This window comes from Metopolophium dirhodum, chromosome 5, assembly GCF_019925205.1.
Source record: "Metopolophium dirhodum isolate CAU chromosome 5, ASM1992520v1, whole genome shotgun sequence".
NCBI lineage: Eukaryota > Metazoa > Arthropoda > Insecta > Hemiptera > Aphididae > Metopolophium > Metopolophium dirhodum.
The window spans coordinates 33,204,406-33,229,980 of record NC_083564.1 but is presented as its reverse complement, the minus strand read 5'-3'; the positions used below and the strand labels follow the sequence as shown (position 1 = coordinate 33,229,980).

The following is a 25,575-nucleotide window of genomic DNA, read 5'->3' as shown; positions in this document are numbered from 1 at the left end:
CGTATATCGTATACGTAATAACGCTGAAATTATCGAGGGGAAGATAATTGTCGCCCGGCGGAAACCACCGCCGCCGCCGTACATACACACACACACACACACTGGCTGTTCACAGAAAAACCTGACAAGTCGTCGCAGCGTTGTGCCGGTGGTGGGATACACGCGCTGTACGCCGCACGAACGCGAGTAGGGAAGAAAGGAAAAAAAAAATATACCGACGAAAAACGAAAAAAGAGTAAAGCTAATAATATTTTCATTAGTGCGAACATGGTTTGCTCGTGTTTCGTCCGGCCGCGGTGGATGCGGGAAAACGCACGGAAATGTGATAAATAAAAATAAAACGTCGTCCGCGCATTTTCGTCTTCGCCGCCGCCGTCCGTCGGCCGTGTAGGTACCATATAATATAATATATCATATAATACACACACACACACACACACACACACGCACACACACACTATACACATCCACTCACGAAAACGAGCAATATTAATCGTTTGTACACATCTCTCTCTCTCTCTATCTCTCTCTCTCTCTCTCACATACATACACAATCGTTCGTATATTATTGTATTATATTATTATGTATAAAATATAATCTACACATGTGCGCGTGGGCGAGTGGCGAGCCGCAGCAGAGTGCGCGTGTGGGTTATGGAAGAAAATGACCGGCGGAACCGAGCGGACAGTCTGCAGCAGCAGGAAAGGACTGCAGAACTCCGGCATCACAAGAACGACGACCGCGACGGAGCGACCATCATGAGCGTAAGTCCGACCTATACGCTTTTAATATATTTTAACAAAACAATACAATATAATATAATATAATATATATATAGACACGGCTAGGTGCCAATAAACGAGTACATCAATCGTATCGTACAATATTGAAATACATAATATATAGATACTAAACACGTAACAGACGCGCCGATAACGATTTTTTTTTCGCATTTTCCGCAAAAGTTTTCGGGGTACAGGACTCGAGTTTTATTTCTCGTTCAGTGTTTTTAAAAAATGTCCATAGCGGTTATAGCTATAACCTATGCCTATCAAAATGTATTCGTTCCGCGGTGCCGGGACTGAGGGAAACTTATAAGCCAACTATATACATAATCCGCAGCAAGTCTCAAATCTCAACGATATCGTAAGGCGTACGATATTATGTCGTATACGGCCAAATCCACTGCGAAGCGCGTTTCGTCGGAAAGCTCGTTCCGTTTCCGTCGATATATTCGTCCGAAACACACCGCGTGATGTGTAGACGCTATAAATGTGTGTACGATGATATATTACCGTGTCGCCATTTATGTTTACGATATTATGTTATTGTACGACGAGGACGATGTCCGTTGTGAAAAACAGATGTTTTGTCACGTCGCGCGTGTTTAAATTGAGATGAATGCGTGCTGTGCGTTGTCTATCAACCGGGGACGCGCTCGGAAAGGATATCGCAGGTGTGTGAAATCGTTACGAATCCCGGGGTTGTTTTTTTATTTTTCACAACATCAGAAATAAATTGATTGATCGACAATAACGGTGTATATAATAGAAAGAGCAGCCGTATAATGATTAGACGCCCGTTTGCCCATATAACAAGCGCGTAACTTGGACGTACATCAAAGGTGTCGAGTCATCTGGTTAACAAACTCGATAATAATAACATCTTCATTGTCGGACTCTTTGGCGTATCTGTGTAGATTTATATATAGGTACGATAGACCATAAACATAATCATATAATATAATATGTAGGTACCTCCTATACTGCATGTGCCTATAATACAAATTTAATTGAATCATTATTATTTTATTGTAGTCATATGTTTTTAAATATAATATTATATATAGTATATATATACATTTAGGGTAGCCAGGTAGGTATGTAAGTACAATTCGATAATTTTTTAAGTAATTACTGATATTATGTAATAGTTTATGTTATTCCAAGTGATCAATGTTTAATGCGATCTTCAAAATATGCTTTTAAATAATAATAGAAAATAACTATCGTCACCTTTTTTGGTACACCGTAAAAAAAAATTAAAATATACTCAGAATCTTATAGTAAATATTTAGATAGTTTCCAATCTATAAAAAATATTTTTAAAAATGTGCGTTATATTGTCTTAGAACCAATAGGAAATAATTTAATAAATAATTTACTCAAATTATAGTATAGTGGAACATCGTTATCTTGAACTCCGGTATCTTGTAGTTTCTGTGTATCAAATTTTTTTTCCATTCTGATTCATTTACATATTTTAAATAACCTTGCAGGTAACTCGAATATTTTCTATATGTCAAACTTTTTTTGGTCCCTTGAGACTTTGAGATACCTAGGTTTGACTGTATATAAATTACTAACACTTTTTAATTTTGTTCCTTATAAAAATGAAAATAAAATGTAATCATACCGTTTCAGAATACAACTGTCCGTTATTGATTTGATTTTTTTACAATAATTTAATTAAAACTAATGCATATAGGTAGGACGTATGTATAATATAATATAATGAATATAATTACCTATATAGGCTTTAATATAATATATAGGTATTATTATAATACTAATTTATAAACTAAATACCTACCTATTTACAAACAAATTAGACTTAAATGATATTTTTCATTACATATTCTATTAACTACGAAAGATAATGTTTATTTAATTTAATTCCTTAATAAATTACAATTTTTAACATATTTTTGTTTCAAAATTAAATATTAGTTATAAATATATTTTTATTACTGTTTGCCATGAACGAATAAAAACATTGAGGAAAATAGTGAAAAATATATAATTGTATAATGAATAATTGCATAAGTATATTGTCAAAATGTTTAATTTTAGTAAAATGTTTTAATGTTACATAATTATCATAATTATTTTATATAAGAAAATGTCTTTTCCAACTAAGAATTTGACCTTATAAAATATTTTTAAGTTAGTGAAATTTTTAGATTTTTTTTTGTATTTATATATATATTATATTATATACACGATTAAAAAATAATAATATAATATAATTTATACCATAGTAAACAATAAACATAGTCAAATATTGTTTATGACTAGTTAAAACTGTTAACTATTATTACAAGTATAATATATTTACACCACAATATATTATACTTATAAAATCTTGTTTACCATATTATATTAAGTGTGTTTTAATTAAACTTTTGTACAATGATTAGACGTTAGAACGATTATAAATGTATAACTTATAAGACAAATTGACGAAATAATCGACATAAACAATTAAGGAGAAAATTATGAGCTATTAAAAATAAATAAATCATTCATAGTTATTGATACAAACCATTGTATGATATATTGATATTATATTATAAGATATTATATCTAATATACAAAAATTAACTGCGATGTTTAAGTTTAACACCTTATTTTCATTGCAATAGTAAGGTATTACCTTAAAAATTATAACACAATCGTACCGAATAAGACGAATGTTAAACATTACATATTATTAAATATTTTGTGATATTATATAAGAAATTATACACATACATGATATATCTATAATATATTCTGTTGAGATTTGAGACTGATGAATATCAAGTTACACATATTTCATGAATATATTATATGTATATATAATTGAACAGTGTTCGATACGTCATATATTACATCAGTAGTGTTTTTCTAATAATTGTCTTCATGTCGTTTTCTCGTTTGAAAGTTAAGTACGATTTCAATAAATAAATAATAATAATAATTTAAATTGGATTAAGGTTTCTGTGTATTATATGCGTATATATACATTACACATTCAGTCAATTGAATAAATCGAACACGCCGTATTTTCTAATTTGTGTCTTCATATTATACAACCATGACAAATCTCTGGGCGTTTTTCGATCAGAAAATACCACCCACTTCGTGTGCATGTGCGTTCAACCAGATTATATTTCCGTAATCAAATAATATTTGGGACCTCTCCGTACATTTTGCGATCTCTCCCCGATGCAACCACATCGGTTCTACACATTTGGGCGTTAAAAATTATGCCAGAATCTAATAACTTAACTCAAAGGGCTAGTATTATGCTTGATTTGTGTTAGTTATAAACACATGTAACGTGTATAATTATTATATATCGATTCCCATTTTATAACGCTGTAGAAGAATATATTTTTTAAACAAGTCAACAAAATTAAAATTAAATATGTATACAACATATTTATTATATACACATAACTTATTAGTTATTATTACTCTGTTAGTCTACTGAAATTATTTAACTCTTGAGGTTATGGTATGTTTACACAAATATCATTTTACTGTTTATAATAACTCATATTAAAAAACAGAATATTTTTTTTTCATACTTTAATATGCAATAGAAAATGTATTGCAGATTATTATTGTTATTATTATTATTAGTGGATATGTAATATCTACATTTTATCAGTATTTTTTTTATATGATAATATACACAATATGTAAATTATTTAAAAACAAATAAGTGTATGAGCTGATAGTATATGGTTACCACGAATTGGCTGATGTATAGAACCCAGCGGTGACAAGGCTTGATATTAGTTGTTAAGGATTAATTAGGATTTATGAAGTACTGTACCATTGACGAGCTAATCGTTTAATAGTAGATTTCTAGGGATATTTTTTGAATTAAGATCTCTAATGAGGAGTTTGGTCGGTACTTGGTTGGTTAAGTGGGATCAGATTATCGGAATCGTTTATAGAAGGTGGGTGCAGTTTTGGATATAGTGTATATGTGTAGATCAGAATGTAAATATATTTTTATATTTACTATAGTGACGTGATTGGAGTCATAGAAAGGGGAATACGTTATCAGGCGAAATGTAGTTGATTAGAATGCTTGGATTTTTTGAAAATCAACACAACATTTGAATGCCGCAAGACCAAATAGCCATTAACAATGTTTTGTATGAAATTAATTTACTGTTATTTGATTTTTATTTAATTTATAGTAGAGGTTCCTGCGTCTTTGGTTGAACGATAATCGTTTTGTTTGTAAGTATATCAGAAAAAATATAAATATTGTTTTGAAATTTAATTCTGATGTAAATGTCATATCATTCTAATTATTTTTTCAAAAAATATTATTTAAATACTTTTCCAATTTATAAATAACATACTGCTCAACTTTGTAAAAATGATAAAAAATAAAATAATATCAATATAGGTACACAATAAAGTTCCAGCACAATTTCTTCACGTATACCAATTATCAATATATATTATATTATATAGTTTGCATTATAGGCCACAAAGTATGTTTCTTCAAAGTATTTAATATATTAGGTATATTATATACTAAAAAAAATCGTAAATGTCTGACAAAAATGTATAAATTATGTGCGTTTATAATAAAATGTAATATATATCTATATAGGTACTAATCTACAAATTGACTATAATAAAATAAAACTATTTACTATCTAGTATATTACTATTTCCCATATACATATAATGTATATATTATATAGGTACGATAATGGCTATGACACACGCTGTGACTTAAGTGGCACTAAAACTAAAAAAAAAAATGGCAACAATATTTTCTAGATGTGCACAAGTTTACAATATAGATATATTATATACACATTACACACATATGTATAAACGTGTTAAATATATATAAGTATAGGTAAACATATATACAGACTGCTGCAGGAGTAGTTTGTAAATATTATATACCAAAATTGCGCCGCTCAGCTGTGTATTATGTACAGGGTGATTCACTAGCCATGCTCATTCCCATTTTTTAATTAACAGGTTATTTGTTAAAGGTTTGAAAGATATGGGGTTATGATGATTTAAAAATTATGCCTGCTATAACAACTAATCAATATTAATAAATCAACATTTTATAATTTGTAAAAATTGTCCGAGTATATAATAATTATTACTTGATTCAATATTACTCAGATATTTTATATTTTTGTAAAACCATTTTTAAGGACTATCCTTAGTAGGTTTATTTATATATTTTAACAACTCAAAAACTACTCGTTTGAATTGTAATTTAGAATTGAAATGAACATAAAAAATGTATCTGCTTAACAATAATTTACAGGAAAAAGGGCGATTCTCATCTGAAAAAAAGAAGTTAGTAACGCCAATACATAAAATCTAAGTATTTGAGAATATGGTCCTTAAAAGTATACTTAAAAATTCCAAAAAGCTAAATTTGAATAAATGCATTATTAAAAGAAAAAAATGGCATTGAGCATCCTTCACTCTGTTTAGTAGCCATTTCATTTACACCTGGTTAAAAAATAGCCAAATCAAAAACGCAATCGAAATCGATATCGTATAATATACCGTTCCCTATATATATCCATATTGAAATCTTATATGGCTATATAGCGGTATCGCGGGTATCTTTATAAACCACGTGATTCTTCAGCGGTATATAATATATGTAGGTATATATACACACAAACACGTACCTGTGAATAAATGTTTTCGACGAGCAACAGTCTGCGAGTATATAGAGGTATATACCTATATCGGGTCGCAACCGCATTGCGTGATCTCCTTGACGGAATAATCGGAGCTGTCCGACATCACCACAAACAAATGGCTGGTTCTCGTGTTGACGCCGCATAATGCATAGGTATAAGTTGGTATATATACATGAAAATGTATACACACCTATTGTACCTACCTATATATGAACAACCAAACTCGCAAACGCGAGCCACACACAAAAGCCACACACCATCGTGTGCGGGTATGTTGACCTGGCGAAATGTCGACCGCAACAGCAGTGGGAATCTACGTTTAAATCGCTGTTTTTTTTTTTTGAATTTTTTCCACAACTCACAAGAAAATAAAATAATAACTACATCACATCGGCGCGAAAACAATTTTATATGTATTTATATTATTATAATATTTTCTAGAAATTCGGTCGAGCGTTTTATCGTATAGGTATAGTGCTTCTCTTATTCGCTTGCAACACGCAGTTTACTGTTAGGTATATGTTATAGTTATAATACTACTACAATATGTAAAACCTACGCAACTATCCATCAACAACTACATCAACAACAAAAAAATAATAATGATAATGTATAATAATATTGTGTAACGTGTAAATATAATTTTCATTTTAGACGCAAATTACTCGTAAAAATAATTGTTTAACATTTCCCGCGCGAGTGCAGTACCTAGGTATATGCAGGCGTATACGATAATATTATTATGTACACGTTACATATATATGCGTATACCTGGTAGTATCGACGTACATACACGTATGGATACTGTAAAACGAACGGTATAACATGCATTATAATAATATAATATTATATGTATATATATAATATAATATTATGTATTTTTACTCAAACAACACCGGCGGACGTGATCGCGCGGAGAACACGTCCCGTCGCGGGTCACGATTGGCCTCAGCCGATGGATCGGTTCAATAATATACAATATAATATAGAGGTACCTACCTACCTATACACATTATTTTTTTTTTTATTCTATTTCTATGTATCACTGATTTATCGGCAATAAGATAATACGACTAACCTCATCCATTCCCATGGATTTTCGTAACGTAGGTTTATATAGGTATAGGCATACAACGATATTATAATATGTTGCGCCGTCGTATATAATAACAATATTATAATATATGAGAGGGGAACCCTTACCTTTTGGGCATTGCATGTACATATATAATGTGTGGTGCAGTACTTACAATATACCTATATGTCTGTTCACACAAACTATATGGCGGTCGTGAGCCCCGACGTTTTTATCATAAAATTATCCTAATTTCACAAGAACAATAGAAATTGGTTTGTATTTTTGTCACGACTATAATTATCGCGCAGGGACCCGGTCAGTGCAGTACATCGTCGCATACACGTGCCTATATAGTATATATAAACTTACACACACACACACACACACACACACATCACACGTATAAGTTACACGCGTTAAGTCGTATGTGTCCGTTAAATATTCGAGTGATGTATAATATAATATATAGAAAATCTCGAAAATAATGAGGCTGAATTATGAATACAATGGACGGTTTTCTCGCACGTCGTCGCCAAAGTTCCGATACACGCACGATGTATACACTCTGGCTTATAATATATTTGTACACTCCATATTATGTATATATTATATATTATGTATCACGTGATTACCAAATGAAAGCACATAATATTATACGTTATGACGTTTAATGTTGTTCTTCTTATTCGTCGGAACAAATGAACAATAATATAATGTTATGTTTTTGTATGCGGCACACGATATAATACGTACATTGTATATATTATTATTATTTTATGCGTCATCTACGTGGGTCTGCTGCTGCAGTGTTTTGAGCAAGTTGAATGTATTTATATATAGGTATAATATTATAATACATATTTTACAACAATCGAGTGCGTCAAGGTTGTAGTTTTTTTTTTCATATCGCTATAAAAATATACAATATGTTTATTAATTATTTTATTTTATGACACCGACTTTAATGAAGATATATTGTATAAATGGTAATTTCTACTTATATATTATATGCCACGCATATATTATGCACACTACACATATAATATATCACACAAACGCGACATGTTATAAACGTCTACGATTTACCTGCAATATGCCTGCAGAACCTATAATCGAATATTGTACAAATTACTGTAATATATAGATTTATTGCACATTATTAAATGAAAACAATTTCGTTTATATTATAAGCGTATGAATACATTTTTATAAACGGATAAATTTACAATAATCATAATTTGTAACCATATATTATGTATGTGTAGTGTGTGCCTATATCAAATGAGCCGAATACGATTTACAAACACTTGTATTGTGCAATATCCAATTAAAAGTCGGTATACCTACATAATATAATAATAATTAATATTATAAGATGTATACGGTAAAGCAAAAAAAAAAAAACAGTTTATTTTTCCGACAAAAAGGCGGTTTAATTAAAATATGTTTCAATTAAAGAGTAAGAGTATTCTACCCCGGAAAACCGTCATATAAATAACGCAATGCTATATTGTTTAGCGTTTTAAAAGGGGCAGTCGGGTCGGTGAAATACACATAAAGGCGTTCGGCCGACTCGCACTCACACGCACATACACACACGTGTGTATAACATCGACCGCGAAATGTCTTTTATATTTTTATTACGTTTTTTTTATTCTGTTTTGTTTTATTAGTTCTAAAAGGGGCGCCGACTGGCGCCGCTGGATGGGTAAGCGCACAGGTAACCAACGAAATTAAAAATGAAAAAAAGATCGCCTCTACCGCTACAGAAGGCCGGTCTAATTTGTGTGAGCGGCTTGTCAAAAAAAAAACGTAATAACGTATTGTAACAGGTGTAAAGTCATGAAAAAAATAAAATACTATAGTCTGGTTTCGAGAATGCCAATCCACACAACATAAAAATATGTCTAACTTCAGTAGGTATAATTTATTGTATAAATTAATTTCAATTTTCCCTTAGCGAAAATGTTGTTTAAACTATCAGCGCTTTAGTATAGATAATCTATTTTAACTATAAATAATGCTGCTTATATAATCACATTACTTGTTGGCTATTTTTGATTTCGAAGGTTCTTCTACATAAACATTTTTTTTTTTAAATTTCATTAAATAAAATCTCATATTATTTAATATTTATTCGCGATTACGCAGATAACGCTAGCGCTCCTGTGCATTAAATATTTATATATAAAGGAAACAATAATCTAGTCTGGTACACATTAACAATACGAAGGTATGAATATTGGACACGTAATAAAATCACTATGTGTGCATGCAATTCAAACTATAGTTATAAATTATAATACAAGTTTATTGTCAATTCGAGTTTATATAAAATACCGACAATCAGATATTGACAACATTTATAAATCATATTATATTCAGTTTTAAAATATGTATGTATATTGTATATATATTACTCCATTATGTCACACCCAATGGCCAAAGTTGCCGCGGGTTACCCCAAAAAAAAAAAAAATTACTCCATTATATATTACATTTTAGGACAAATACGCTTTGAATATTATATATTTCATAATTGATCAAATTCAGTAAGTACCTATTTCAATTTAACTTGAAACATTTTTTCATATCTACATTATAGCGATAATATAAAAATTTTAATAGGTAATTCAAATAATTAGAAATGTTTCATTTTCATACTGTCTGAATTAACCAAAAAGCTAAGTTTAAAGTTAGCTATGATAAATTAAAATAACGTAGGTATATTATATTCAGGATATATTTTGATTGTATATAAATTAATAAATTATAAATGTTTAGAGAGATATAAGGATAATTAGGACAAGATTATTGAAGATAAAATAACCTTGTGATAATATACGCGATAAGAGTTTATTAAAATCTTATCAAAACGCGAATTAATGTTATTAATGGTTAATGGCTGTAAAAAATGTTTAAATGTATATTATATAATTACTACTTATACGATAGACACTTATTCGTTCATTTAATAATTTTATAAAGTGGAGAGTGTTAAAACATATTTTATTTTATAGCGTGTACACAAGTTACTACAATAATATAATATTAGAGTTTCTAGACATTTATCGTTTACACATTTTTTATCTTTGTAATGGAGATTAAAGATTTATGTACACAACGTAATAAAGTATGAAAACAATATTATGTGGAGTATGATACCGCCAGTTCTTTTCAATACTATTTCAAATTAGAAAGGTAGACAATGAAACTGAATTGCGTTTCCACTTCAAGCCATAAATTTGGCAGCGGAAAGATTTATATGGTTCGTAATACCATAAAAGCGGTGTTTTTGCTACAAAGGACGCTGTCGTAAGAATACAGTATAATATTGTAAGAACTAAATAGTTTTAGATTTGGATTCTTGCAGAAGTCAAGAAAAAAACACATCCCGATACGTTTCTAATTTATTACTTTTAATTATTTACTAACATGTTTAAAAAATATTGAATTTATCTCAAAAACAAATGGTATTTGTAATGATAATTGTTTGTATACTGCAGGCAAGTTGGAATCGACTTAAAACAAAATCAGTTGAGTAACCTATTGAGTATTGATAAACAAATGAATGTCACGTGTATAGTATAATATGTAGTAATAAAATGATTATTTTCATTAAATTATTCAATACAAATTGTTTTTTAATAAGCTAATTTTCAAATTAATAACATATTTTTAGACGTTTGCAATAATTATTACGTTGTTTATTTTTTTCTTGAAGAAATATACTGAAAATTATAAGTAATTAAAGGTTATATAATATTATAGTTTTACTCCATATTTTGGTAGGTAGATCGCTTACTGAATTACTACTACCGAATAGTGTTATTTATATATTGAATATAATATTGTGTAGTTGTAAAAATATGTATGAACTTACATAGAACATTATAGGTAGGTATTCGGTCACTGTGCAAGTATTTGTAATACGAGGTCTTTATACTTTATGGAGATAATTTTTTTTTTTAAACACAATTAAGAATCGTATAGTTGGTTAATTTGATCATATTTAGGACTTTAGGTACATAAAATATTTAAATTTGGAACATTTATTGTTAAAAGTAATTGAAATATGCGTAAAAACATATCAATGTCGTTTCTCATCCATCAGTCTTTTATAATATTGTGTTAATTTTAATAACGCTAGAAATATTACCGTGTAAATACAACAACGCAATAATTATTGTTGTGTCGATAATCACTATATACCTAAATGTAATTTTTTTTTTTTTAAACACTCTTCTTCCCTAGAAAATAAATTAAATCCAACTAGATAAGTTATAAGTTACAATTTTAGTATATTAAATTATATAAGATAATTATATTTCATATATATCATAATTAAGTTCGTTATTATATTTAGTATTGTTCTTCGTACCAGCAGGTAGGTAAGTATATATATATCATTACATAAATTGTATATCCATGAATTTAAACTGATTCATTTTAGATAGGTTTTTCTAAACTAAATAGTGAGTCAGCTAGTAGGTTAGGTATATTTATGAGACATGTAAAATACCTAGTATAAGTGCAATGTATCCAAAACTGACAAACTTCATAACATAATACTATAATATCAAGGCCTTGTTCCAATGCTGATAAACAACGTAATTGAGCTTAAAACTAAAAATGGTGGGTAAGTGGATGTCGCTCTGGTGTACAGTAGGTTACAAGTGGGTCACTGTATAATGGATGGTATTAAATTTGAATTCAATGATATAATATCATTGTATACGAAAAACGATTCTGAGCGGAAACGGTTTGTCGGTGTGGATATTTTATATTATATTTATATTGTTATTACTTATTATTAATACGGTAGCTGATACGTTGAATTAATATTATAAAATTACAACAAAATGACTAAAAGGTATACGAAAAAAAAATCAAAATTATAATATAATCAAAATTTTTGAGATATATATTTTTCCTTTATTCTATTACTGTTACTTAATAACAATAATATTTGTATTGTTATTATTCAATAATATTAAAAAAAGAAAATTAAATTATATAATGCATTATATTTGAAAAAATGTTTTTTTTTAAATTTATATTTTAAACTAAAAAAAAAACTAACTTCTATCGAACTAAGTTAACAATTTGGTAAATTTTAGAAACTTACTTATATTCTAACTAAGTTACTTTTTATATTAAAGTAACTTAACTTTAACTAGTTGAAAAATGTGACTAACTTGCCCGCTTTGAAATTGGATAAAATAAATATATAGTTAATTGTATAATATTTGAATGTATACTTAATTTATTTATAATTTTCATAATATTGATAACACAGCATATAAATTGTATATTATATATTATAATTTATTGTGATGGTGCTAATTCTCAGTATATATTAACACTTTGGTATTTTTCCCTTGGGTTTTTTTTCCTGGATTTGACTAAAATCGTTTTTCTTGGTTATTTAATATGTAATTTCGTTCAAATTTGAACATAAAATAATTTTAAAAACTGTAGGAATTCCTGTAAAAAGGATGGGAATTTTCAACTTAAAATATAGATGTATGTATTTAAATGCAAGTATAGATGTAATGAGTTAGATACTGCATCTGATTGGTTTATCAGTTTTACACAATGTTTGTATCAAAAATACTTCTGAAATTATACATCGAATAGGCTATAAACTTACTCAACTATCGTTTTTTAAAAACGCCGTAGGTAACAAAAAAAAAAATTAGAAGTATACTAAGTAAGAAAGCTGCATCTTACACTTACTAAGCATAAACGCCGTAAATATGTTTACTTTATATGGAAATAATTACTCCGAGTATTCACGACGTGTTTATATAATGGAACGCGTTGTTGTATAATAATATGTTGTTATATACGTTTATACACCGGAGAGTATTTGATATCATTTGATTTACGCAATTTACAACGTTTGCAAAATTAAAGTGACTTATTCCGACCCCTGCAGCAGCCGGACAAAGGCAACGGAAAGAAAGAAAAAAAAATAAAAGTATATAAGAAAAATAAGGAGTGCCGGATGTATTAAACGGCGACCGGCGTTTCTGTAACGCAGGAAAGACTCGGCACTTTTCCCAAGAGAGCTTTTGCTGATAATAACATCCGGAGGTCAACCGTTTTTCCCGCACACACACACAACTTTATATCCCCCTAATGGACCATTGAAACTCACAACATTTTAACCCACTCTGTCTCTCCACACCACCCACGCCCTTTCACAGTGCACACATAACAAACCTACCAGGACAACCGTTGTCCTCCTGCGCCGCACACACACACTTCACGACCGGACCAACCGAATTCCCCCGCTCTCGGCGAGTACTGCTTTTATATATATATACACATTCTATGTATATACAATACGAGGAATACTGAAAATCAAGTGTATTGATCGTGTACGCGTATAATATAATATTTTACCTATTATATAGTGCACATTTTATGCGCTTGCAATACGTACACATATTATTGTGTCATAGATTAATATTGTATTTTGTAGCCCGTCATTAATTTCGTATATCTCATTTTAAGCTTATAATATACATATAGGTAATATACCTGATATTATTTATGTATTATAATAATGTATATACTAATATAGGTATACCTAAAGTCGCGGTATAATTATTCTTTTACGCATACATATTACGTACCTACATGTTTTAAATAATATTTGAATTTTGTGTTCAATATTAACGTCGAATCTAATTTGAAAAAAAATAATAATAATAATACCGATAAAAAAAGTATACACGCGCGTATTATATGACTATATACGCGAAGCGTGTGCGTATGAAATATTTCATTACAAATTTAAATTAACAGCAAATCGATTTTTTCTCGTTTAAAAAGTCTAATCTACCGTCTTTAATTATTATTACACGAACATCACGGTTAGAGTGTCCATGATACGGCGGCGGCCATATTAAATTGTCTAGACCGCATAACCGCGCGCGTATGTTCCCTCAATTGCTTACTTAATAACTAGAACCATTATGCAACGAAAATTATTTCCTTTTTCGAAAAAAAAAAGATCAATTTGTATATTTTAATATATACGTGCGTCGATCTAATCATCCAACGGTTTTGAGTTTAATTTTAGATGATTTTCGTCTAACACATTTTTGGTCTATCGTTGTATCTAATAATATAATATAATATATATAGCTTCATTAATCGAATTTAATAAGGCAATACTTTTAAACTATATTTTAAGAATGTATGTGTGGTACTGTACATATATATATATATTTATACATAGTAGTTTTACCACCTCTTGATTAATTTGTTTACCTCGTGAATATGAAATGTAATTAACTAAAATATTTGTTTTAGTGTGTGTTAACGCCTTAACGGTATATCGTCGTATGCAAATAATTGTATGGAAATGAATTACACGAAATATAATATACAATTTTACCGTAATGCTGGAACATAACCAAATATGCAATTATAAAAGTGCAATATAATGGTTATGAACATGAAAAAAACTTAATGAATTCGTGTAACAGAAATAATTGTAATAATCCTTTTAATTTCGGCCTTGGACGGAGAAGTACGAGAAAATGTAATAAAAACTATAGTTTTTCGATTGCTGATTTCCGCGTGTTTATTACAAATAATTAAATGAAAATTTTTTTTTATTTCATCAATATATAAGCATTTACATTTTTTAATTAAAAAAAGCTTACATTTTCCATGTATATATACACATATTATTACACACCATATTATATACATGCCATAATAATATATTTTTGGGCGTTGATATAAAGCTTTGTGTATTATACATGGAGAGCGTTTTTATTACTTCAACATTACATTTTATGAAACTCTGTAAATGCATTAAACAGAAGAAGTCACATTTTTTATCCCCAAGTATATATATTTTTAAAGATTTTATATGAACCCTCGAAAATGCTCTTCCGCCATGTTAAACGGTGTGAAATAAACCAGAACGCATTTTAGTGTTATTATATTTACTTAATACTTGTTGGGGCGAGGGACTTTTTTTTGTAGTAATTTAAGCGAAAACATTACGACTCTTTGCCGACATAAAATGTGTTCCGGACTTTGGAGATCATTTACGTCAACGACCGTCGCATCACCATTCAACTATATTGTATAATTCACAAATAACCAAATAGATTACGTTGCGAGCTTTATAAAAAATTCGTAGCATATAGTATTATTAATTTTAGTTCTGAGTGTAATAATAGGTATTTATACCCTATATAGTTAATAATAATAATAAAAAAATCATCCACAATATAAGCACATAACAAGACGTTAAGACACAGTAGCATTCGCGTGTGATGTACGCGCGTATCGTGTGTTTAATGTGTGTGATGTGTATTATACAGAGTAGTTTTAAATAGCTTCATAATATCACATGTGCTATTGTAAACAAAAATTGTAAAAAGAATATAAAAACATAAATGACAGCAATTATTATCCTTCGCTTTGGCTTACACGATATCCAAATTTTTTTAATAATATCAATCTTTTTAAATAACTTATATACAAGGTCTTTCTTAACATCTAATGGTTTATTCAAAAAATGAATAAAAAAATACAAATTAATCTAATCTGTTAAAAAAAAATAATTGAAACAAGATATCGTAATTACCTTCGTGTTGCATGTTTGTTTTCAGATATATTTTCTTCTCTTTTTACATCCGTTGACCTTGAAGGGGTCGAGGATAACCTGTTCCCATCAACTCAAGCTCAATTTTTCTTTAGTCCCTCGAAATATTTTTCATGTGATCTAAAATATGGAGCTCAAATTATTTGTTAGGTATAATATACCTATTATACCTCTTATTCTTGACGGCTGTCATGTGGTATACAGTATTATACACGATGCATGTCTAAAATCAATGTATGTATACCTATGTAGTTTCAATAGTATTATGTATATCTATGAAATAAGAATAACGTTATGTTAATATTTTATGACTCATATAGGGCAGAACGAGGCCGCACTTAATAACAGTGCATCTTATATAGCTCAATAAAATTACAAAATTTGCAAGCATTTATATGCACTGCACAACTCAAAAATATGCACTTAAAATTAATTTTTAACAATTTTTGTAAATGATTCAGTAATGCGTGAGTCTGTAAAATCTAGTCTTGCTGCAATTGCACACATATTACCACTATATATGAAGGCATGTTAACATAAATACCTATTTAATATAATACAAATATAGAAATATTAATCTCCGTTTTGACAATTTATGTTATTTAATTTTAATTGGTATAAAACAAATAAACATGGATTAAGAATAGGTATATCTATTATATTAAATTTCATGCAATATACAACAAAAAGTTTAAAAAATGAGAAATATACCTTAAAAATATAAAACTCAAAATACGCACTTATGTTCAAAAAAAAATTACACGAATCTAAAGTTTTGTTTTAACATAAAACGTATCTCTTTCTTACGCTGCTGTTTTTGTGATTGTGCAAAATAAATAAGCAAATATGTAACAATAACCAGACTTATTGCTTATTAAATTATTTCTCTATTAAAATTTTCGGTTTTTATCTTGGAGAAACGCTTCGATTTAGAGTACCCATTTAAGATTTTTTTTCGATAAATGAAAAATGAAAGAATGTAATTGACTAGGATATTTTAGAAAAATTCGGTTTAAACTTCGCGCTGAAAGAGTTAACAATCTGGGTGATTCACCCGAAGCAAATATTACTCCAGACAAGAATCTAAACATGGTTTATTTTATTATTCACTGGCAATGTGTTTTATTATCATAATTCCATGCTTTAGGCGATGGGTAAAAACCGTTTTTGTGAAAACCTATATTGTAAATCAAAAATATCAGACAACAAAATTTGTCAAGGAAAAAAACTAGTTGCTATAACGACTGATGATCTTTTATGAGCTATTGTCTTAAATTTGTAAGCTTGTCTGTTTATTTTTTTTCTTTTGACTTTTAATTATTATTTATTGAGTTGAATTTAAGATATTATACATGTTTGTCTTACTATACTGTCAATGTCTTCATTGATAAATGGGTTCAATACAGATTTTAAAGTTATCCTTTTTTATTATTATTTTTTTTTACTGTCTCCAAAATTAATTATTAGGAACTCACTGATGGTGTTAATAATTTATGGGTTTTAACATTTATTTCTTAGCGTGTTATAATAATAGTTCACAAAGGTAACGAGATTTATATGATTATTTATATGATTATTTTTTTTATTATTATTTTAAAATTAAACCCGTACTGCTAATTGTTTCGCTATGAACTAAGACCCAGAATATATATACATGAAGGTACATGTATAATACATTATACACAGTACACACACAAACACACACACACACACATATATATATATATATATATATTAATATATTATATAGTTTTCTTCATGTAGACGTGCTCCGTCAGATAATTATAGGTTGTACGCGGCCACAGAAAATGTTCACCCAATCTTTGGCCGTGAGAAGAGAGAGGAGACTTATTTTTTGTATTTGATCATATACATTATAAATATGTATATATATATAGTGTAGAAAAATATTTTATCACAGACTTTATAATGGTCACAGAGTTTTTGAAATATACTTTAAAACCATATAGTGGTTGAAATGGTGTACCTATATATATGCTAGTTATACAGCAATAATATACAGTAAATATTTTTATTTTTTTAAGAAATACTTGTTTTTTAGTATTTATCTATCAAAAGTTACATACAATTTTTTTTTGTTTTTTATAAATATTAGGCAGAATTATATTTTGTGTCACTATTATGTATCTATTTAAGTAAAATATATAGTATTAAATGTATAGTAGAAGATTTATCACACTAATAAGCTTTCATGTCGTATAGTGTATACGTACCTATAATATTATATGAGCACTGAACAGTGTTTATGTATACTTCGTAGTCTTACCTCACGAGTATAAAAACAAGTTGTGAGATCATAATTGGATAATAATAATAGTAATAATAATAAATGAGAAAAAAAACATTTAATTAAAAGAAACGTAAATTGAGCAACGGCCAACGAATACAACAATGTTTGTTGGATACGATCTTAATAAAGGTTTTACGTTGATTCCGGTGTCGTATCGAATATAATACATGTGGGTGGAGTTTCTGGGAATAAAAAACCGCTTTAAACTCTTTTGGTACTGGAGAATATTATGTTCGTGGTCGGACAGTGAACTTATATATATTATTATATTATATGTTTATCAGAATCGGAGTATCTTGGATAAACAATGCGTCGCTTGAAGAAATTAATACAGTATTTCAGGAACCTATATATACCTATATATCAATGAATGTATGCGTTATCACCCATATTAAAATTATATATTTATATAATTATATCTAACAGCAGTGGAAAAAATAATGGAAAATGTACTTGAAGTTTTTAAATCGTGAAGATAAGCTACAGTTAAAAAAAATTCAATATAATATATAAATATACATTTTTTTTTTAATCACGCCATTTAATCCAGAGTTATATGATAAATTATCCCCTCGAAAAAATAAGCATACACAATAATACTGGCGTTTCAAAAGGTGTTGTCATTTACGAGTGTTTGGTGACTGATGGCCTAAGGTAAAAAACATAATGGGAAATCGAAGGGTTGGAATGTAATGGGTTAATGTTGATTGATGTCATCTGTTTTGAAGTGCGGCTATTTGCCGGTTTATTATTATTTTATTTCATTTATTTGATATCAAACATGGCTTTGATTGATTGCTTTGTTTTTTTCTAATAAACGTTATGGAAAACGGAAATAAACCATATTTTATGAACTTTCAATACAATAATTATGGACGTAGGTACCTAAAATCAGTCATTAAAAATAGATATAAATCACAGAGTAAACGAGTACCTAATAAATTATATTTATCTGTTTTTTTTTATTTTATCATGAGTATGATGGTGCTATTTTTTTTAATAAGATTGATTGTCTCTGTGTAATAAAGTTTTGTTAATGTAATATGATACTTCCTATAATATAATATTATGTAATATAAAATATTTGTTTTTATTTTAGTTTATAGGTAAGTGACCTGAATAGTTTTTAGTGTTATTATTGCACCATTATTCAAATTTCAAAAAAATTAATACATTTTCCGTCATCTTAATTGCGTATGTTCATAAAAAAAACGAGAAAAGATCATTAGGAGTTACAAGAAGGCTTTAGGCCACACGAATACTATTCTGCTAACAACCTTATTGAAAAAAAAAATTCTTTTGAATTTATCTACAATATAATATTATACTACTATGTATAACTAACTTTATATAACTCGGGTTCTCGTAAAAAGGTAGCTTGTATTATTTGTTAGAAAAATTGAATGTAAAATGTGTAAATAACAATATATTTATTCAGAAAATAAATTGCGTAGTTAAATTAGAAGCAGTTCTATAATATTTAGTTTTTTTCTAATCGTAGACTTTTTAGTTTTTACCGATAGAGAAGTTCATGAAAAATTTTTTTTTCTGTGGTTATTTTTTAATTTATTTATATTCTAAATATAGATAGTTATTTAAATTGTTTTTATTTCTTTAACAATTTCAAAATAAACAAGTGTTTTTTTTACTGTTGTAATAAAGGATCTTCTTTTTAAATGCATGTCCGCGTGATAACGATAATTATAGGTTATGCACTCGAAAGGTTAAAATGTAGAGTCTACATTGTAGCCGAACCGCATATGCATATACAAACCCTGTAGGTATCTATCTGTTAAATTTTGTATGTATCAGGTTTTAATCAAATATACCATTATTTTCACTGTAACTTGACTTAAAAAGTAAATGGACAAAATAATAAAAATGTCCTTGTAAAAACATAAGAACGTACAAAAATAAAAATTATACTACAATTATTGTTCACTATTTTTTTTTTTTTAATTTATAATAGAGTGGTTTTTTGAATTATTTACAAAAATAATATAAAATGTAATTTCATATCCACTTAAAAAAAATATAATTATTTTTAAATTTATTATTTCATATATTGATAAATAATTCATTATTATTTATTAGTTATTGAGACAAAAATAGAAAAAATTAATTAAATTCTCTAAAAGTTTAAATTTAATTATATTGTAGACATTAACTAGTATTTATATGAACAGAATATAATATCAGAAAAATTAAATATGTTTGTACCAAAGCATTGAATTAATATTCAAGTACTGCTTGTTTCCCGTTAAATAACCTCTTATTACTTATATTCTATATTTAAATATCTATTAAGTCATTAGAATATTGTCTCACAGAAATGCATTTATTAAATGGTGCTAAAAATTTAAGTTACTTTTGAAATTAATTTCATTAATTTATGTAACGTAATTCAAAGTTTCTAAAGAGTAAAGAGTATCTTCTTTTTGTAGGCTGCACAAAGTTATAAGTATTCGCTTTATAAATATAGTATTAAAAGCGTTTATAATTGTATAACTTTTTCTATAGGGTCGTTAGAATCATGATTTTTTTTTTTTTGGGGGGGGGGGGGGGTGATTAATAGAATGGGCAATTTTACCTGACCTAATTATTGTGCTTCAACACAATTTATACGGTTCTTTTAAAAAAAATGTACACCGTGTATACCTAATGTCGAATCCCTTGATGAACTCGTTAAACATCGATTAGCTTCATATATAGGTACCTGTCTGGCGCACGAACCCAAACAAAACAATATTTTTGCTTCGTCCCGCGCTCGTAAAATCATTAATCCAAAACTCCGGTAGTTGAGTGGATGATAATAATTTGTCAAGACTCGCTTAAAACGTTTTTTTCCAGCCCCTCCTCCCCCCAGCGTGACGTATTTCTGTTGCGCGGAGAGGTTTAAAAGTAGTTAATATATATATAATATAGAATAACGACCTACGTTATACGATGACGGCGAAACGGATTAATGATGCGAAAATGATAAACGATTATTATATGGGTCTTGCGTGTTTGTATATACTGTTAACGTATATTTTTACGTAAGCCACAATATAATATAATATATTCTATACGCTTGGTATACCTTACCTGTCATTCGGAATTATTCGATTTGATACTGCACGCCATACACCACATAACTGCTTGGTTTTGAAATATATAAATATATAATATATAGGCTATAGCCACGATAGTAGAAGACATCATTGGTCAGTGGACACTACACTATATTTATATTTTTGTACTAAACAACCATTCGACGAGTTCACTGATCGCCCGTTGCTTAATGCATGTCTATATATTCAACTATATACACAAGATACATAAATATTTTTCAGGTTTATGAGGCAAAACTTAAAGTATAAGTGTATAACTTAAGGTATATGTTTGACTGATTGTGAAATCCGTCCAGGTTTTTAATATTAACGGGTTCCGTAACTCAAGAGCATTAATGTTTAATCACGAGGAATTCGAAAATATTTTTAAAATAGAAGGTTATCATATTCGTAAATGACAAAGTTGTGTACATTTAAGTCCGTTATACGTAATAAAAAACTAATAATAAATACTTAATTTAAAATAATTGTTTACTTGTTATGGTAGAAATATGACAAACATCCTTACTATTCAAAATATCTAAAACCATAATATATCCTCCACAATATATGTTAACAATTTAGCTATAGTTATAATCTGTGATTGCATTTAAAAAAAATTCCGTTTTATGTTATTTTCAATTAAAACGTTACACAATTTTTTCATTTATTGTTATTTAGAATTAAAACGTTATTCAAGCTTTGCATTTATCGTTATTTAGAGCTAAAACGTTGTACACGTTTTGCGTTTATCCTTATTTAAAATAATGTTAATACCTATTAAATTAAAAAATAATAACTAAAGCAGGTAGTTAATGGCCTAGATACGGAATATAATATAATCAATTCTTAGATTCTTAGATTGATTGCGTGAAATAAATGTTTCTACAAAACCAATAAACCTATTAAATAAATAAATTTAAAAATATTTCGTTTTGCGTTATTTTTCGTTTAATGATATATAATATACCTTGTTAATCGTCAATCGTTATGTTTTGTTTAGCTGTATTTAATTTTTCTTTATTATCGCTTTCCGTTATAATAACGTTTACAAATTTCAATCGTTTTATGTCAAATATAACATTATAATCATAACGTTATTAAAACGTTTGGAAGCATTGATTATAATCAATATATATATATATATATAAAATGAATATTTGTCTGTAGTCTGTCCTTTATGCATTCCTAAACAGCTGGACCGATTTTGATGAAATGGGTTGTGCTTTGTTTGAGTGGTTTCCGGGATGATTTAGATTCACAATAGGATCCGGTAGGTCCAACTCGGGGAGGTGCTCAAACAGAGATTTTTAGATTTACGATGGACATTTTTTTTTTATAAATGGTTCGTATTATTGGTTATAGGAGAAATAATTAGTAGAAATTAGTATTATTATTTTATTAGATCATCGGGTAGATCAGATACAAGCTTGCATCGAATCGAATTTTCGCACATTGCCTACAAAGGTGGCTGAGTTGCACTTACTGCAGTGAGTTACGCCCAAAATGAATTGTACAATCATAATTTTTCTAAGAGTTGTCATATTTTAAGGGCAACGGAGTGAACGGGATCAACTAGTACTATTATTAATATATTATTAAATCATTAATCAATAACAAGACTGAATCGATGATATATATTGTAAATTGTAATACCTACATTCGTAAGAAGCTATCTTGCAGATTACGAATTATGTTAATAACATGTTATAGAACGTACAAACAAAATGTAATTTGTGAATTTCGTCAATTGTATAAGTCCATTTGCGTGTTTGCTCAGTATTTCGTAATCCGGATGAATTTCATAACTATATATATCGGCTGCAGAACACGCATTTCACGAGGATGCATCGTTTCACTGATAATCACAGCAGGACGATGCGATTGTACCTATAGGTACATATTGAGATATACAGAGTGTAGCAAAAGTCGGTTCCTCGATTTAATAATAATAATCAGTTTTTCGATGACAAGACAGCAGGAACCGACTTATGCCGCTCTCTGTATATTGGTCGGCTGTGACGCGAATAAAAAATAACCTTAAGTTATATAACATATATTTATATACCTATATTATAATATACTTAAAAAAACATTATTGATATAATATATATACGTAGGTACGTCCCACATTATATACCGACTATATATTATAATAACATATACACAATATAGGTTTATATACTTGTAGTACGATATAAATAGAGGTGGGTACCTATATACTATAAAAAAAATACCGTGTACGTACCGGTCAATTATACTGCGTTTCCGACACGCCGATGACAGTCCAGTAATCCGGTAATCGACGCCCATCAATCAGAAATTACCGGGTTATCGCGGGCGGCCGATCGTGGTGAGCGGCGCGCGCGCGCGCGAGCGTTTAGCATCGGCCATAAATCCACGGAATAAGGCGACTCGCCGCGCGCACAGTGGCTACCAAAAGATTACAATGCCTGACGGGCTCGAATGTACAGCATTTAACGCACACACACGCGCGCGCGCGCGCGCGGTTTATTATATTATATTATTATATTATACATTGTAATTTCGAACGCCAGCTGCGGTATACAATTAAAATTATCTCCACCGATAAATTACTACTTTCGCGGCGCGGGGGTTTTGTTTTTAGCGGTGTGTGTGTTTTTTCTAGGCCTCCGCGCGACGGCTTTGGTTGGCGAGTGGTCGGACCGGGAGGGCGCGCGGGGACAGGTCTCGAAGAATCTGCCACGCCACCGTGTGTATATGTATATACAGGTATACACGCGTATTTTATTCCGTTTATATATTATTATTATTAAACAGAGCGCGTACCACACTGCTGCTTGTGCTGCTGTTGCTGCTGCTGCTGCGGCGGCGTTTAGCATAGTAATTTAATCGAAACCGGCAATTTAAACGTCAACCCGACGAATCCGTGCTGTATTTGCCATCGTCGTCATCATCGTCATCATCACCGTCATCATCACCGCATCATCCCCGCTCGGTCGCTGCGGCGATAGGTGTATAGGTAGGAGGTACGCCGCGATAGACCATCACATGCGGTGTTTATATATATACACACACACACACAATATATTATATTATTATTGTACCTATTGAGAATATAATAATATAAAATATATTTACTTGCAGTCGTTCTGTGTTTTTTAGTATTATTTTTTTTTTTACATGACGATCGTGTACAAGACATTGTTCCGTATACGTTCATATAGGATATATACATATACTGTATTATAGATAGACGCAGTTAAACCGGACCGCAGATATAATCAAAACTAATAAATAATCGTTTTCGAATCCAGTGAAAAAAAAAAATATAATAACGATTGGACATCATCAAACCGATATTCTCACGAAAAGCGACTATAGTTTTTTTTATGAATAAATACAATTTACGTTCGTCGTTTTTTCTCTTACTTTTTTTTGTACCACTGTTGCACCTGTCACTTGAAATGTAATTAATACGTGTAAGCAATTAACCAATTGACCTTTTATAAACATAGGTACTATCGATATTAAACTTGGAGTATTTTTAATTTTAATAGTGTTATGGGCGGCTTCGAATATATCTCAATGGCCAATGTGCGGTGTAGAATTATAATTTGGAAACAATATTGATTTAATCTGAAATGAACAAATTATTAAAGTGTACAATATTTATTATTGTTTGTATCAAATTACGATTTAAATTATATTTACAAAACGGAACGTTTATTTTTCAAGAACCACAAACATAATATGATGTTTAATCCTTAGTCATAATAATGATAATATCTTGCGTGTTTTTCTACTTTTGACAAATAGTTTAAAGTTAAGAAATTAAGAAATAATTGCAAAGTTGTTATTTTTTGTGCCTACTGTAGCACATATTATAATATGACAATAACGTGATTATTTCATTAAAAGAAAAAAAAAATAGTTACTTCCACCACGTTATAATTATGCGTGTAAATTTCGTAGTAAAACTTAAAAGATGTACA

General features: G+C 29.1%; 1 protein-coding gene across 1 annotated transcript in view; it reads left to right on the top strand.

The window, feature by feature from the left end:
* Positions 1 to 111: 111 nt before the first annotated feature.
* The window catches only part of LOC132944538 (transcription factor Sp9), a 71,139-nt gene continuing 45,675 nt past the window's right edge, over positions 112 to 25,575 (top strand). The window contains exon 1 of the mRNA XM_061013944.1: positions 112 to 765. Coding sequence (XP_060869927.1) covers positions 655 to 765 — 111 coding nt within the window. The 5' untranslated portion in view covers positions 112 to 654. The remainder of the gene's footprint in view (positions 766 to 25,575) is intronic.